This window comes from Dasypus novemcinctus, chromosome 19, assembly GCF_030445035.2.
Source record: "Dasypus novemcinctus isolate mDasNov1 chromosome 19, mDasNov1.1.hap2, whole genome shotgun sequence".
Classification (NCBI taxonomy): Eukaryota; Metazoa; Chordata; class Mammalia; order Cingulata; family Dasypodidae; genus Dasypus; species Dasypus novemcinctus.
The window spans coordinates 19,669,974-19,687,950 of record NC_080691.1 but is presented as its reverse complement, the minus strand read 5'-3'; the positions used below and the strand labels follow the sequence as shown (position 1 = coordinate 19,687,950).

General features: G+C 55.9%; 1 protein-coding gene across 12 annotated transcripts in view; it reads right to left on the bottom strand.

Annotated features, from left to right (window-relative positions):
• The window catches only part of CAMKK2 (calcium/calmodulin dependent protein kinase kinase 2), a 54,380-nt gene extending 36,879 nt beyond the window's left edge, over positions 1-17,501 (bottom strand). For 2 of the 12 annotated variants that reach the window (XM_071209786.1, XM_058281354.2), the window contains exons 1-3: positions 17,410-17,494; positions 3,886-4,112; positions 343-845 (exon numbers count right to left, since the gene is read on the bottom strand). In XM_071209786.1, coding sequence (XP_071065887.1) covers positions 343-786 — 444 coding nt within the window. In that variant the 5' untranslated portion in view covers positions 787-845; positions 3,886-4,112; positions 17,410-17,494. Of the gene's footprint in view, positions 1-342; positions 846-3,885; positions 4,113-17,409 lie in introns of all 12 variants that reach the window. The other 10 variants (XM_058281356.2, XM_058281357.2, XM_071209785.1 and 7 more) reach the window with 8 other exon arrangements.
• Positions 17,502-17,977: the final 476 nt, after the last annotated feature.

The following is a 17,977-nucleotide window of genomic DNA, read 5'->3' as shown; positions in this document are numbered from 1 at the left end:
TGAGCTGGGAGAGGGCCAGGGCTGGGAAACCAGGGAGGATGATCTGAGTTCAGACCTACCTCCGTGAGTTAGGGCAAGACAGAGAAGGCTGGTAAAGCGCTGAGCTCACCGCCTGGGCAGGGCAGAGCCCAGCTGTCCCCAGCTGCACACCCAGCTCCGTCCCCCTCGCCCCTCAGGTGGGAGACCCGCTGGCCGCCGGCCCCTCCCCACTGCCGTTGTTTCCCGGGGCCACCTCCTGAACCCGCGGGCTGCACCCGAACCCTTCCAGGGGGCCCCGACCTAAAGGCGAGCCCCTCGGGGACAAGAGGGCCCTGGGGACCCAGGGGGCAGCACCCCGCACACCTGCAGGCCCGTGATGGAGACGTGGTGAGACTCGACCGTGGGCCGCCGCGGCAGCCGGGGCGAGGACTGCGGGGAGGCGACGGGCGAGTGGACGCAGCAGCGGCCGTTCATGTCCGCGGGGCCCGGCGGCCGCTCCTGCAGGGACAGCTGGCGACTGCACGGCAGGGGCCGGGCCTGGGGCGCGGGCGCGTCCAGGAGGGCCCCTCGGCCCGGGGTGTCCGGCGGCCGGTCGGCGGCGGGTCCTTGGTCGGCGGCGAGGAAGGCCTCCATGCCCAGGCGGAGGCTCAGGGAGGACAGGCCGCGCAGGGCCTCGCACGGCCTCGGGCCTTCGCTGCTGCTGCTGCTGCTGCTGCGGCTGCTGCTGCTGCTGCCTCCCCCGCCCCCCAGCTCATCCTGGGGGGCGGCCGGCGCGCTGCGGGGCTGGCTAGAGACGCATGATGACATGGTGCGCGCGGCGGCCTCCTCCAGCGCGCGGCGCCGTGCCCATCCAGCCTCCCGGCTGCCTGCAGGAGGGGAAGCGTCAGCGCCCGGCGCGGGGCACGGGCGCCCTCTGCTGGCCGGGCCCCAGCCTACACCCCGCGCCCGGCTCGCGTCCTGAAAGGAATCTTGCAAAACAAAGATAGTTAATCCACCGAACCTTCCACTTCAAAATGGCACAAATATATACATATGCCACCACAATTTTTAAAAATGAACCGACAAGGAAATTTATAAAGACAGAAAGCAGAGTAGGAGCTGCTTAGACTGGGAGCTGCTGGGTAGGGTCACCACGGCTGGAGAATGGATTTCTTTCTGAGCTGATGAAAATATCCTAAAACTGACAGTGGTGATGGTTGCACATATCTGGGACTATACTAAAAACCAAAGAATCGTACACTAAACAGGTGAGATGTATGGTCTGTGAATTATCTCTCAATAAAGCGGTTAAAAATTATTTAATCTTGCAAAGAACATGATGCAATTTGATCTCTGAGTCGCTACAGAAAATCATATTCTCTGCTTCCTTATTTTAAAAGCCCCTTCCCACACATTGGCACGAGAATTCCAAACTCAAGTTCCTCCTACAGGAACCAAGTGTAAGAAAACCCCAAAATAGAGCGCACGTGCCCCCTCTAAGGAGACAGCCCCGTCCAGCGCCAGCCCATTGCTGTTAAGCAGGGACTGGGGCCTAGGATTGTCAGGTGTCCCTTTTTTTTTTTAAGAGACGCCCTAAATCTAGCATGTTTATGTGAGATTTCCTTATGTTTTTAATTAGCAATTATTTCAAGTATTTTCAAACGCTGGTCAGGCCAAATAAAACATTTCCACATGGCCAGCCCTGGGCTGCATCTCCTCACAATGGCAACGATTCAGGCAGCACTTTATAGTTTATGAAACATCTCCCACCCACCAACACAACCTCCCAAATACCTAGACCGTTGGCTTTATAAACGGAGGCTCAAGGGAGGGGAGGGGGTGTGTGCAAAGGCCATCTGCACAGAGCCAGGTCAGGGGTCAAGGTCACAGCAGGGAAGGAGCCGCCCAGCGGGTAGATGGGTCCCGGGAGTTGTTGGAATGACAAGGCCGATCCGGCTAGGATCTAAGGTTTCCCTAATTTAGCCACAGCGACAGCTTCCTGGCTCGTCCCCACCCGACATAATATGAAGCCGCGGGTTCAAAAAGCCTGACTTCACTGCCTTAGATGGTATATTCCCTCCATCTCGGAGACAGAATAGTAACCTTCCACTCATGTGTTTAACGACTTTTTTCTGAACAAATGTCACAAGTGCCACTGGAATTCGATGAGAACATCGGTGGACACGGAAGGTGGCAGCTCCACGCTGACCACGCATAAGGAGAAAGGCTCTCATGGTGGCCGCGCAACATCAGGAATGTATTAAATGCCACTGACTCATTCACTTTAACATGGTTGATTTTAGAGTAGTTGAATTTCACCTCAACAGAAACAAAAACAAAAAACTTAAGATTAGACGAGTTCATTGGGGAAGGGAGAAAGCAGAGAAGAAAGAGCACGTGCGAAAGCCCTGTGCAGAAGGGAGCGCGCGCTCTGCTTTCCAGGAACTTGAAAAGGGCCCGTGTGGCGTGGGATGAGGCCCACGGCCGAGGATTTGGGCCTTCATCTTACGAGGCTTGGAAGGCGCTGAAAGGTTTTGGATAGAAGAATGACGACAGATCAGCACTTCTCAAAGATGGGGGTGGGGGGAAGGAAGGGCTCTGGCTGCCAGGAAAATGGTGGGTGCTCAATAAAGAGCAGTGGAAGAATGGAAGGGAAGGGAAAAACGGATGGCAGGAGAACGCTGGTGCCCCTCGGAGGATCTGGCTGTGGACAGGGAAACGCCCCTCGGCCTTTGTGGAAAGACCCTTCGGGAAGTATTCCTCGAACTTCGTCTATTTCAGCACTAGAGCGTGGACGGCGAAGTACACAGATGGGGCCCCTCAGGGCAAGTCCACCTGCAAAGGCATTAAAAAGAAAAGCAAAGCACCCCAGCACACACAGGGGCACAAGCCAGGAACAGCCTGTGCAGTCAAGGAAAGGTAAAGAACTCAACCGGAAGCAAGAGGCTCAGCCTCAGCACAGTAAATTACAAACCACGGACCAAAACCCCAAGGGGATACCACTTCACACCTACTAGGCTGGCCACCCGTTAAAAAATAATCGTAGCAAGTGTCCGCGAGGGTGTGGAAAAACTGGAACCCTAATGCACTGCCGGTGGGAATGCACCACGGGGCTGCCGCTGTGGAAAACAGATTGGCAGTTCCTGAGGAAGTTAAACATAAAATTACCACATGACCTGGGAATTCTAATCCCAGTATATTCCCGAAAGGATTGAGAACAGGCATTTGAATTACTGCATGTACACACATGTTCACGGCAGCATTATTAACAACAGCCAGAAGATGGAAACAGCCCAAGTGTCCATCGGCTGGTGAACGGATAAACAAGATGTGGTCTAGCCATACCACGGAATATTACATGCCCCCATAAAAAGGAATGAAGTTCTGATACATGAGACAACATAGATGAACCTCTAAAACACTTTGCTGAACAAAAAAAAAAGCCTGACACAAAAGGACAGATATAGTGTGATTCCTCTTAAATGAACTATCTAGAAGAGGCAAATTCATAGACACAGAAAGTAGATAAGGGTTACCCGAGGCTAGGGGGTGCGGGCAATGGGGAGTTATTGCTTAAAGGGGACAGAGTTCCTGTCCGGAATGATGAAAAAATAGATAGTGGTGATGGTTGCCCAACACCGTGAATACGCTTAAAGCCACTAAATTTTTACACAAATTTTTAAATGGTAACTTTTAGGTTATATATATTTTTTCCATAATAAAATAATAAAAAGAAAAAAAGAAAACCACAATGAAATATCTTTTTTTAATCTACCATACCGACAAAGACAAAACATTTAGGAACACAATTTTGGTGAGGCTCAAAGCCAGCATACACTTTTCTACAGTGCTGGTGAGAGCACAAACTGGCGAGCACCCTGTGGAGGGAAATTCCCCTATACCTAGCAAAATTCCAAATGCACCTACCTTTTCCCTTTGACTTAGTGATTCCACATCTGAGTGTTTATCCTATAGACAATCTCACGCATGTAGAAAATGCTGTATCTCCAAGATCACGTCAGTGGTGTGGTTTTAAGCCATCCACAGGGAACTGAGTATATAAAATGAAGTATACTTGGGGAAGCAGATGTGGCTCAAGCAGCTGGGTGCCCGCCTACCACATGGGAAGTCCTGGGTTCAGTTCCTGGTGCCTCCTAAAGAAAACGAGCAAGACAGCAAGCTGACACAACAGACTGAACCAACAAGGTGATGCAACCAGATGACACAACAAGGATACACAATGCAAGATACAACAAGCAGGGAGCAGAGGTGGCTCAAGCAATTGGGCGCCTACCTCCCACATGGGATGTCCCGGGTTCAATTCCTGGTGCCTCCTAAAAAGAGGATGATCAGATAGACAGCACACAACGAACAGACAAAGAGAGCAGACAGCGAGCACAAAATAACGACAGGAGAGGGAAACAAATTTTTTTTTAATGAAGTACACCCCAGAAGAAAACCAAGCATTTGTTTTAAAAATGAGGTGGCTCTATCTGCCCTAATATGAATTAGCTCTGAGGTACAATGTTCGTGAACAAAAACCACTAGTATGCCACTGATGGCAAAAAGACAGGCGTGCATACACGATTGTGTCTGCATGGAACATTTCTGGAGAGACACCCAAGCACGTGGCAGCAGAGATGGTCTCGAGGGAAGAGAGCTGGTTTGCAGAGGTGGAAGGAGGGACAGGGTGGGAAGGACTTACTTTCCACCACTGTATTTTCCACTTTTGCACCATGTACATATAGTAGCTATTCAAAAAATGATTTTTTTAAAAAAAGAAAATAACTGTAACCACGACAGCAGCGACGATGCCAAGGACGAGGGTGCTACAGGGCCATTTGGGGTGGGAGCGGCGGGGCGGGTCCCATCTTCCTGTTCTGCTAGCCCACCCCTCACTGCGTCCGTCCGAGAATGAATCATTAACTGCTTATGTCTTCATTTCCCTATTAACGAAGGGACACAATTCAAGTTTGAGGTTCTCTGCGGCCTCAGCTGCTATCGCTCTGAGTCCTTTTTTGCGATCCTTCCCTCCCAGCCGGGAAAAGCGGTGCCCGTGGGGTTGGCTCGCCGTGGACAGGCGACCCAGCCTCTCTCAGTGGTGGTTTCCTTTTCCAGGAAACAGGTGGCCACACAGCATCGTCCCTGGCACACTCTTAAGGGCCCCAGAAGCTACTCTTTTAGCAAATGCCTTTTGGATGCCAACCACAGGGCCGGGCTATGTTCCAGAATGTTCCTGAGGGCGGCGGCCTGCCCGCGGGTCCCATAGCACCAGCCGTGGGGGCGGCTCCTCGGCCTTCCTCCCTCCCAAGCAGAGACACCGAGGCCCAGCAGCGCCTGAGAAACAGTCTGTGCAGATTTTTCTTCCTTGCCAACAGAAACAATTGCTTATCGATTTCCACTCCTGACCAAGGACACCAAGCCACCCGCCCCCAGAACGTGCTTGCCATCGGGCTCCTTGGCGGCCGCTGGGCCTCCTTCGGCTTCTACGGGGAGCCTGGGCCTTGAGGGCCGGGGAGGAAGGGGAGAAGAGAAGTGGGGAGCGGGCCTGGAGTGGGGGCAGGCGTGTCCCCGGGAAGGGGGGCCCGCCCGGGCCTCCTGGGGCCCGTCTCATGAGGCTGGCACTGGGCCCCAGCCTGACGCAGACGCGGCCAGAGGGCTTCCCCAGAGCCTCGCCTGGCCCCCTGCGGGTCTGAGGAGGGCCCACCCTTCTCCCAGGGGGATCTTCAGAAACTCACGGTGTACAGGAGGACGGCGGGCACTGACCTCGGCCGGGCATCCGCCCTGTGCCAGGCCCAGCCGCGGCTCCGCCCGGGGCGCTCCGCCTCGCCGGCCACCTGCCCCCCGGGGCCCTTCCCAGGGGCCTGAGCCCGAGCTCCCTGCAAGGCCGCCTGAGCTCAGCACAAAGCCTGTGAGTCCTGCTCCCAGCACCTCCCGCCCGGACCCCGGCGTCCCCACCGTGTCCAAGCAGGGCCCGGGCCCAGAGCCTCCCCGCCGCGGGCCCCGAGCACAAGCCTGCGGGACTCCAGGGTGCTGCTTCCCACCTGCCGCCTCCCCCTGCAGCCGCCACCCACACGGAGCTCCTGCTTCCCCCAGCAGCCGCCACCCACACGGAGCTCCCTGCTTCCCCCAGCAGCCGCCACCCACACGGAGCTCCCTGCTTCCCCCTGCAGCCGCCACCCACACGGAGCTCCCTGCAGAGCCGACCACCAAAAGCGAGCGGTGCCAGGGACATGGCCGCAGACCCAGGAGGCACGCCCTGCGCAGGTCCCAAGGCCATCTTGTCCCAGCCCCAAGGGACAACAAAGGGACCCAAAATAGCTCCAAGGATCCCCGTCAAGGCCAGGAACAGTATCTTCCCTGGGACGACGGGCTCGGTCAGCCACATCCTCCGTTACCCGGGAAAATGGAGGCCCAGAGAGGCCCTCAAGGAAACTCATACGTTCAAATAATTACTGAGCACCTATCTATGCCAGGCAGGCAAAACCGACGTGGTTTCCGCCCTGAGGAGCTGACAGCCTAGTGATAGAAAATTTAAAAAATAAAATTTTTAACTAGTTGCACAAGGTTCCTCATAAAATTAAACTCAAAATATGCCCCGGCAATGCCACTTTATCTAGATAAATGCCCCAAAGAACTGGAAACAGGGACTCAAAACAGATACTTGTACACCAATGTTCACAGCAGCGTTACTCACAAGAGCCAAAAGGTGGGAGCCACCCCAAGGCCACCTGACAGGTGAAACAAACGAGGTCTCGCCGTACGGTGGAATACGATTCAGCAGTAAACAAGGACCAAAATCCTGATACATGCTCACATGGCCGATCCCTGAGAACATCATGGTGAAGGAGAGAAGTCAGGCAGAAAAGGACAAATATCGTAAGAGTCCACGTACATGAAATTTCGAGGATAAGCAAGTAATTCACGAGACAGAAAGAAAGTAGGTGAGAGGTTACCAGGGTCTGCAGGGGAGGGGGAAGGGGGAGTTATTGCTTAATATATACAAAGTTTCTATTCTGGGATGATGAAAAAGCTCAGGAAATAGATACTGGTTCAGTGCTTGAATTAGAGGCCAACACTTAAAGGCTGGGAAGCTTTCCGAGAACAGCCTAAATTCCTTGACGCTCTTGGAAAGCCGGTGCCCCGAGAGCGCCCGGCTCACATCCTCCTGGGGCAACGCCTTTGTACTGGGTTGTGTAATGTGCCCCCAAAAACTCAAGCCCAGCCCAAACCTGTGATGTGACCTTCCTTGCAAACAGGTCTCTGCAGGTGTAAGCGGGTTAAGATGAGGTCACGCTGGGGAGGGCGGGCCCTAAATCCAGGTGATTGCTGTCTTCACAGCGAGTGGGGGCGGTGCACACACGTCGCAGGGCTGGAGGAGGCCACGGGACGGCAGAGGTAGACTGCAGGGGTGCAGCTGCAAGGCAAGGAGCGCCAAGGAACACCGAGGATGGCCGGCAGCCACCGCAAGCTGGAAGAGGCAAAGAAGGACCGTCCCCTAAAGGCTTCGGAGAGGCGTGGCCCCATCAACACCTTGCTCTTGGCCACCCTGGTTTGTGGTCGTTTGTTACAAAAGCCCTGGGAAACAGACTCGCTGCAGCGGTCGGCAGAGAACACATTCACCAGCACATCGCAGTCCTCACCGCTCCCTGCTGCCTCCCCAGTGCTGAGGGCAGGTACCGGCTGCCCTTGTCACTGGGTTGAGTGCCGTGTCACATACCCTCCACTTTACAGCATCCCATGTCTATCTGGCCCCTGCGGGTGTCTGAGTGTGCAGCCCCTGCTTTGAGGGTCATCCAATGTTGGAGCTAAAAGGACAGACATAAGGGGTCACCTGCTCCAATCAGTTCATTTCACCAGTGAGAAAGGCTCAGAGAGGTTTATTGCTTTGCCCAAAGTCACGCAGTGGTTCCAAGCAGAGCTCAAACTGGTCTAAGTTCCACAGGGCTAAAAATTACAGGCATAGCCTTGCAACGCCTACAGATTGTATCCAAAATCCAGGCTGGGCCAAATTCCCTAACAAAGTGGAACACAAGGCACACGCCTCTACCTCTGTTTGAGGGGAAGGCGTGAAGGCACGGTGCCTCAGAGTGCTCAGAAAAGAATGAGACATCCGTTGGACTAAATCGTGAGAGCCAATCGTGAGAGCCGTGGTTTTGCCTCTCTTGATTACTGCTGGTCTCCAGAGCCCAGAAACTTCTAGAACACTGCTGGCATTCAGTAAACATTGTCTGAAGGCGGCTGTTTATTTCAACCATCCCAAGGCTGCTCGGAAGGTCAGAAGCTTTCTTTAGCTGGCCTAGAGTCTATGTTCCTTCGTGCTGACAAGGGCAGCCTGACTTATTTCTGGGCACCTATCCCTTCCTATGTGACAGATGACCCCAAGAAGCTGACCACTCATCAGGCTTCAGGGGCTCGTCGACAACTCAAGCCTGGCCAACTGGGCACCAGTCGCTCTGGCTCAGTGATTGACTCAAGAGTGGATGTATGACCCAAGGTGGGGATTTTGTGGAAGTGCTGAGAAGAAAGGATGTCTCTCTGTTGAACAGAGTTTGGAGGATGTACTCCTGGCTTTACCAGCAGCTGGGGAGAAGTCTGCCTGCGAAGGAAGTCAACAGAGAGAAAAGAGAAACAAGAGAAAGAGAAACACTAAGGCTGCAAACACCGTCTGACACCTGGATCCAGCCATGCCTGAAGCCCATGCACCCAGGAGTTTTTTTTAGCTTATATGAGCCAATAAATGCTTTTGCTTAGACCTGTTTGCCATTGGTTTGCTGCGACTGACAACCAAGGGTCCTGACAGACAGCAAACCTTCTCCACCGAGCTCCCTGTTGACTGTTCAGTTCCCTACAGCCTAAGGTTCAATCCAGGCCAAACCATAAGGCAGCTCTAAGTCCCCTGGCAACCCACAAAACCTTGACCTTGACACTCAGACAGAAACCAACACTTGCCAAGCCTTTTGTTGTTGTTTTTTTAATCATAAAGAAAAAAAGTCAAGGACGGGGAAGGCAAGGACTGAGGAGCAGGGTGAAGGAAGAAAGGTCCTAGCCCTCTGGTCCTGGTAAAAGCAGCAGTAGCCGGAATAGTTGAGGACGTAGTAGCAGTGGCGACCGGCCTCCTTCCGTGCTCGCCACGCACTGGGCCCTTGGAATGGCTCTTCTCATTCAATAGCCACAACAACCTTGGGGGTCGGCTACTGACACCTCTATCCTTATTTTGCTCAAGAGGAAGCTGAAGCACAGGGAGCCTGAGCGACTTACCCAAGATCACACAGCTCACAAGTGGGCAAAGAAACAGCTGTGAGCGGCCCAGGTTTGAAAGCAAAGTCTCCTGGAGGGATGGAGCTTCACGATTGGGATTTAGCCTCTCACTGCAGACCTGACCCCACCCCTTCTCCTTAGCTGGGACTTTGGGGATAACGGGGATAACGATACCCTCAAGGAAATGCTGCAAGATCAAAAGTGAGAACGCAAGGGCGAAAGGGCCCAGCACACAGAAACCACTGCCAAGAAAGGTCTTTAGCATGATCCAGTTCTCCTGAAACACAACCACATTATCTATCGCCCCACTAGGCCAACCTGACCCTTTCCATTTCCCCCTCTAATCTCTGTCCATATGCATCACTTTTTAAAAATATATATTTATTTCAGAAGTTGTGAACTTACAAAACAATCATGCACACACGTAGAATTCCCATACAGCACCCCTTCACCAACACGCCACACGGTGGTGGAACATTTGTTACAGATGGTGAGATAATGTTATCAGACTATTACCACCAACCACGTCCGCGGTGTATGTTTGCCACACTTTTTCCATACCCCCCATTATCAACACAGTGCATCTTTGGCATTGATGCAAGAATATTACAGCATTGCTGTTAACCACAGTCCCTAGGTCACTCCAGTTGTATTTTTCCCGTGCTCGCCACATTCCCACCACCCTGCAATAGTGACACACATCCGCACTAGCTCACGAAGGACACTCTTGCGTCTGTACCATCAACCACAATTCTCATCCACCTCTGGGCTCACTGTGTTATTCAGTCCCTAGATGATTCTCCAGCTTTCTTTCAGTTGACACTTACATCCCTAGACCACCCTTTGCAGCCACAGTCCCATTTATAAACCAGTTGCTACCCACTATAATGTGTTATCATCAACTCCATCCATTTCCAAATGTTTATAGCTAATTAAAACTTCTACATGCATTGAGCATCAGCACTCCTCCTCAGCCCTCCTCTTACCTCCCAATAACCTATACTGTAGTTTTTAACTCCATGCATTTATTCTTTGTATTCAGCTCATATTAGTGAGAGCATGCACTATCTGTCCTTTTGTGCCTGGCTTACTTCACTTAGCGTAATGTCTTCAATCCATGTTATCACATGTGTCCCAATTTCATTTCTTCTTACTGCAGCATATGCATCACTTTTTACAAATTTAAAAAGGGTGCGCAGAGTTTCACATCTTCGCTTACTGTCTCTAAGAACCGGCACCCACATTCACAGCTTTCGCCATCAATGTTGGAGGCTGTAAATGAGGCCGAATGGCCTCGCCAAGGCAGCCCAGCAGGTTGGCGGCAGGCGGGGACAGGGCAGGCACGGACACACCCAGGGCAGCTTCAGTTGTCTGGAGAGTTCGTGGGCAGCCACTGTTCCACCCGTTAGTTAGTGGCACTGAGAGCGCAGCCCAGGGACGCCAAATCAGGCATCGGCAGCAGGTGTGCGTCGGCAGCCTCAGCTGAGAAGGGGGTGGAAGTGCGGGCTGTGGGTGTGCATTCGGGGTGGGGGGGGTGATTTGGAACAGGAGGTAGGAACGCTCTCCCTTCCCTCCTCTCCTTCCACCAAACCCATCCTTTCACTGAACCGAGGGGAGAAGCGGGGAATCTGCAGCAGCTCCGTGGACGTCCACCCCGGCGTTCTGCAGCTTGGCAAGCCGGAGAGGGGCCGGCTCGGAACCCAGGGACACCATGCCCGGCGCCCCCCGGCATTCGCCCTCCCTCTGCCCTGCCGTTTGGGGTGAGGCTAAGCCCAGCTCCCCTCCTCCCCAGCCCCCTGGCCCAGGCAGCCCCAGCGGAGGGGCCAGGAGCACCCTAATGCACCTTTAAGCACCCCAGCGGGAGGTCTTAGCTTCGGGGGCTACCTGAAGGAAGGACCACACGCAGCCCAGGGATCTGTGGGGGACCCCTGCCCGCCACCCTTGGCCTCGCGCTCTCCTCGCTCACCACGTGCCTGTCCAAGTCTCCCCTTCCCACAGGGACACCAGTCCTACTGGATTAGGACCCCCTGACCTGTGGGGCCCCATCTTCACTGGTCACATCCCCGTATGTCCAAATAGGGTCCCACTCACAGGACCGGGAGTCGGGGCCTGAACACACACCTTTCTGGGGTCAAAACTCAACCCCAACAAGAGGTGCTCCCCCGCCCCCTGCGCTCGTCCCCACCGCATGCTCGAGCCCCCGCTGCAGAGGGCACAAGCTCCGGCCTTGCCCCCCCCTATTTCCTCCAGGGACCCAGCCACCCCGTGGTCCAGGCTGGAATTAGCATTTTTATCTCTGTAACTGCCATCTCTCCACTATTTACAGCCGCAACCAGGGCAAAAAGAGGCAACGCGAAAACAGTTGTTCAGCAGCTTTCAGGACGAGGTAGGGAGCAACGCAGAATCTTCTAATTCTTTCTCTTCTTTTCAAAGGGGAAATGATGCCAGAATTCTCTTTCCAGAGGAGCCCACAGACCACTCACGTGGGGAAGCTCCCTGGAGTCAGGGACCGAGGCCCAGTGATCCCCAGAGCGTGGCTAGGCACAGGCCCCCCCAAAAAAGTGTGGGCTCAGCGGCAGGGCCCCGAGGTTCCGGGGCCGCGTTAAGTCCAGCGCAGCGCGCGGCTCTGCCACTTCCGTCGCCTCCTTGGCCCCTTCCAGCCTTCCAAACTAGAGCCAACCAAAAACACAAGGCGAAACGAAACACAACTCCGGCTTTTCTCGAGGCTTAAAATGTTCCATAATTGAACAAGGAAAAAAAAAAAATCAGCGGCCAGCCTATGAGCACAAGTGAAACTGGAAACAGTGGAGGCTAAGATAATTCCTCCCCCTTCTGAGCCTTGGCCCTGTCCCACCCCAGGCACCAGCGCTGGAGTCCCCCAGTGGGGTGCCCCAGGAGTCCCAACCCCCAGCAGCGCTCTTTGTTTCTTGTGTCGGGTTCAGTGAGTTGAGTAATCCCCTTCCCCAAATCCCCGTCCACCTGCGGCCTCAGAATGGGGCCTTCTTGGGGACATCTCTGCAGATGAAAAGGAGCTGAGGATGGATTTGAGCCCCACGAGAGTGGGAGAGGAAGCCACGCGGGCACGGAAAAGCCTCCCCAGGACAGAGGCTGGCGCTGGAGGCGGCCTCGGCCCAAGGAAGGCCCCAGGCATGGGGAGGGAGCCGCGGACCCTGTTCTCCCCGGAGCCCCCGGAAGGAACCACCCTGCCACCTCGTGTGAGTGCATCTGCGTTCCAAGCCACCAGGCCATGGCCAGGCGCTGCGGCAGCCCTGGGACCCAAAGCAGCGCGCTGGCAAACGAACCCACCAGGAGGCCTAGGGAGGGGTGCCCGGCGGGTGGCTGCCCTGGGGCCAGGGTCTCCCTTCCCCTCTGCACCCTGCGTCCCCACCTGTGGGCCAGCTGAGCTCCGCCGGGCTCCCCCGCACAGCCTGCTGCCCGCTCGTTCGCCACCTCCTCGGCGGCTGTTCCTGCCAAAGCTCTGGGCACCGTTGTGGCCCTTCCTGACAGGTGGGCCTTCTCTACTTTGCAGATTTACTTACCCTGAAAGAGTCTCACAAGAGAAATACCAAAGATGTCGCCTTGTGCCTACCTTGTCACATGGCTGTGACTGAAAAGAATGGAGCCACACCCGTGATTCCAGGGAACCGGAGGCAGCAGGCTTAGAGGGGAGCCTGGCTTTTTGCAGGGGCAGGTGAGGGTGAGACTGAGGGGCTCCCTAAATCCCTGGCCCAGGAACCTGGTTTCCAATTGATTTCAGAAAAGGAGCCACAGGCTGGGTCTTCACACACCTACCAATAACTGAAGGGCCACTGAGGCAGAGGAATGGACAAAGTGGTCTCAAGAGGCCATCAGGAGGGGCTGCCGGGAACCACCGCCACGCCGCTCTTCTGTCCAAGCTGCGGGAAGGGCCTGACGGGGGAGGAGGGACAATGCTGCCACCGCTTTGCGCACAACACCTGCGCCTGCGTGCACAACATCGCCTCAAGGTAACAAGTCCAAAGCCAGGAGAGCTGGGTGCTGTGCTGGGGGCGCCGCCTGCAGCATGCATCCTCGCGCCTACCTCATGTAGCTTTGGACCACTCCGCAAATGAGCTGGCGGGCACCTCTACGAGGGCGGCCAGGCACAGTGTGGACGCCGCTGGAGGGATCGGGTCCAGGCCTGGCCCGCGGGCCGGTTCTGTGGGCCTCTGCTTACCGTGTCCTGGGATGGGTTCCCAGCGGGGAGCACAGACTGTGGAAATAAGGGGCCAGGCCTTCGTGGAGTGGTGGGAAGCTAACCCTGGGCCAGGGTGTCTGGAAAGGTCGCCCACTGCCAGTCAGTGGATAAATTCACTACTGTATGTGGGCAGGAACGCTCATCGCCACTTTACTCTGAGATCCTGTTCATTTACTGCTTCCATCAACTAACACTCTTAAATGCTTAATGCTATTTATACAATTAATAAAGTAAGCTTATTCATTTACATTCCTCTCAATAGTTAAATAACCGCAAACGTATTTAATCACTATTTATTCTGAACATCTAATTAAAATGAAAAGTCTAATATTACCTTCTCCACGTTTTAAATGCCTTAAGAAGTAGGCAACATACCCCAAATCATAATGATTCCAAAACGTACTACTACACTCAGGTCAAAACTGATGACAAAAATGCTAACAAATGGATTTAAGTTTCTTTATTATTTCTTTTACTCTTTCATTTTTTAAATCTTCCCTGATTCACTTCCTAGGGTTAACCTATTAAATTTAGATATTTCCTGGATACTTATCAGATATTAATTTTATTAGATTTATTAGATATTATGTTTTTACACAAACAGCAAAACGAAGCCCTTATGGTGGGAACAACCCAAGCGCCCATCAACAGATGAACAGGTACACAAAGCGTGGTATATCCAGACAAAGGAGTATTCTTCAGCCCAAAGAGGAATGAAGTTCTGATACATGCACAGTGAAGATAACGTGCTCAGTGAAAGACGCCAGACACAAAAGGCCAAATATTGTCTGATGCCATTTACATGAAATATCCAGAATAGGCAAATCCTTAGAGACAGGAAGTAGTAGATTAGTGGTTGCCAGGGCTGGGGAGAGGGGAAATGGGGAGTGACTGCTTTATGGGCACAGGGTTTCCTTTTTGGGTGATGGAAATGTTTTGGAACTAGATAAAAAGGGGTGATTACACAACACTGGGAATGTGCAGATGCTACTGAATCATTCGCTTTAAAATGGTTAATTTCATGTTATGTGAATTTCACCTCAATTTAAAAACCAAATATCAGGGGAGCGACCACAGCTCACTGCTTGAGCGCCTGCCTTCCATGTACGAGGTCCTGGGTTCTATCCCTGGTACCACCTAAAAAAAACAAACAACAGAAAGAGCAGCCCTTATGAATCTCTATCAGCAGGTTAGTAAGGAGCAAGCACAGCGTGAACGAGGAAAGGACAATTCCTGAAGGGAAACTCAATTTCCTCCACTTGCGGGACAGAAGGCGCAGGTGCCGCCAGCATCCCCGTGCCAGGCCTGCCTGCACCTACACCCGGGCTCTCTCACCAGGTCCAAACGGAAGGCGCTGCTGGGAAAGCCGAACACCTGCCAACAAAACAACACAAGGCCCTCTGACTCAAAGGAAACTCTGAAATAGCATTAGCCCGAATCACTGGGAAGGCAAATGAGAACCGTGTGCTGCTCACGGCCACCAGAAGAAGGCGTGGCCAGGAGGGGAGAGGGTCCCCAGCGCCCCTGAGTGAGTTACTTACCCTCTCTGAGCCCTTCTAGAAAATGGGGTCACAGTAGACTGTGAGTGACTCTGGCCCGTGTTCAAATCTGAGCCCAAACGCCTTGAAAACACCCTTGGCCTGCCCCACTTAGCCCATCCCTTTCCCCCGAGGGAGGTGGCTCCCCACCCTGCCGCTCTTCTCCCTTTGGATGCAGGCGGGAGTCCTGGACAAGATTCCAAGGGTGGGTCCTTAGTTACTGCAGAAAGTTCCTTCCACCAGATCATCCGAGGGCGGCCACCTCCCCTCCTCCAGCCGTCTGGCTCGGCTCTCTAGCACAAACAACACCTCCTTCCGGGAGCCTCCCAGATTCACTCCGGCCAGGGGGATTACTCCAGATGTCCCACGGCCCCTGTGTCCTCCACTCCTGGCGTTTCCCAGGGGCGCTGATGGCACTGAGGGCAGGGCAGGTTTCCATGCCATGGGACTGCCACTTGCAGAACATTTGGCATCCCTGGCTCCTGCCCACCAAAAGAAGGAGCTCCGCATCATTTCGGCAACCAAAAGTCACCCCCACACTTTCCAAATGCTTGCCAGGGGGTGGGCGCCACCACCCCTGATGAGAACTGCTGCATAGTTATTAGTGCATATATTTGGCTATCAGCCCACTAACACCCGGGGGGGCGGGGCGGCGGGGGGGGGGGGGGCGGCAGGCAAGACATGTCCAAGGAGCTCTGCCTCCCCACTGGGCCCGCCTGGATCTGTGTCGTTCTAGGTAGGTTCAGTAAACAAACCCAGCCTCTTCAAGAAGCTGCGGTCAGCCTCACGAGGACCCTTGCTCTAAAACAGGTGGCAAAGCACAAAAGCTCTAGGCCCTGACATGCCTGGGTTGGCTGTATGACCCTGGACAAAATACTGAACCTCTCTGAGCCGATCTATTAAATGTAATAACAGCCAGCTTCACTGCAAGATTGCTGCAAGCCTCAATTTCCTCATGCCTAAAACGGGTCTAGAAATCCCTGCCTCGCAGGTTTTGGCAGGCATTAAATGAGATAACGCATGCAAAACATAGCACAGAACTGGTACCCAGCAAGAACTCAATAAGTGTTCCACTAGACACAGTATTATTTTCATTATTATTATTGCTCATCAAATGACAGCTATTGCTCCATTACAGTAACAAAGTATGCCCTGTGCTGGCATGGCCATAGCCCCTTTCTATAGAGGAGCCGTTCACCAGCAGCAAACCGGCTGGAAGGGGAGAGGAGGGAAGGGAGGAGAGCAGAAGAGGGAACGGGGAAGGGTCCACCCTGTATTGGCATTCGCACAGCACTGCACACTGTAAATTGTTAAATTGCATGTTTTTGTAGGGGAGTCTGGAGGAGGGGGCTAACGGTGCCCCAGAGCCCCTGCCTCCCCGTAGGAACGAGGGATCCTCTAGTTGTAGGGCCATTATCCTCTGGGCTCTCCTCTGGGGACAGAGCCTGCGGGCACAACTCTGGGGCACATGGAGTTTCTATCTGTAGGACTGCGGGGACTCTGAACACCAACGGAGGAAGGTAAGTTGCCCCGAAGGCGGTGGGCACTGCACACCCCACCCTGGGGCCGGGTGTCCCCTTGTGTCGCAAATGGCACAGGAGATGGCCCCAGCAGCGTGATCCCTCTGCGCCGATCTTCTGGGGGACTAGGAGGATGGAGGTGCAACCTCTCCAGCGCCTGAGAGCAGCCGGGGCTGCTGCGAAGCTGTGAAAACACCAAGCAGGGCAGCGCCGGGGTCGGGGGCAGGCCGGGAGAGGCGCAGGGCTGGAGCGGTGGCACCCGGGCCACCAAAACCGAAGGCAGCGCGGGGCTGGGCCCCGGATCCCGGAGCGGCGGGCGGAGGCGCCGGAGGAGGCTCGAGCCTGCGTTCGCAGCGTGCTGCAGCCCCGAGGTGAATTTAGGTCAAAAGGACCCAGCCCGGGAGGCGCGGGCCGAGCGCAGGCGAAAGGGGAGACCCAGCGGAGGTCCCCGCGACTACAGGTCCAGGGTCCGGCCGCCAGGAGTCCAAGCCACCAGGGCCTGGGTTTGGACCCACAACAAGCGAGGTGCGGAGACGCGGGCGCGCCAGTCCCGCCGCGCGAGCTCCTCCGCGCGCCTGAGGTCTCCCACCTGTCAACGCCAGGGGGTGGGCCTAGGCCGCCTCCACCATCCTCATCCGCCCCCGCCTCGGGGACGGCGGCTCCAAACTCCGGGACCGCCCCCACCACCCCGCCCCGGCGCGGCCCAGCCCCGGAGGCCCCCCGAGCCCCCGGCGCCCGAGGACGCGGAAGCAGGGGCGGCTGGGGGCCGCGTCCCCCACGTGGCTGGGCGTGGGGCGCCGCACGTGGGGCCCCTGGCGGGAGGGCAGCCCGAGCTGGCCTCGGCGCTTTGTCCCCGGCCCCCGCCCCGAGAAGCGAGGCGCCCTCCGCCGCGGCACGGGCCGGGCCCCGCGCTCACCTGGGCTCCGCGCCGCCGCCTCCCTCGCTCTGCGCCCGGGCTTGGCGGGGACGCGCTCCTCTGCGCGGGCCGGGCGGGCGGCGGCGGGGGGCGGGGCCGGCCGGGGGCGGGGGCGGGGCCGGGGCGCCTAGGGCTCAGCGGGGATTGGCCGCCGCCTGCGCCAGGCGCGCCCCGCCCTCCACGCGCTGGCGAGGGAGGGGAGCGGGGATTGGGAGGGAGGGAGAGGGAAGCGGAAAGGAGGGGAGGGGGGAGGGAGGAGGGAGGAGGCGGGCGGGCGGGGCCGCGGGCTGAGGCCGGGAGGGAGCGCCCTCGCGGGACGGGGCGCGGGGACGTGGCCTCCCGCCAGCCCGCCCGCCGGCGCGCACCGGCCCCGGTTCTCCCCGCCGCCGCCCCCCGGCCGGCGGCACGCGCGGGCGGCGCTCGCTCTGTGGAGCCGAAAGCGCGTTGGGCGCGGCCTCGGGCGGCGGGGCGGGCGGGCTGAGGCTCGGGAAGTCCCCGCGGCGCGGGCGGCGGATGCGGCCTGGAGGCCGGGCTCCCCGCCCAGTCGGAGGGATCCCCTTCCGTCCCC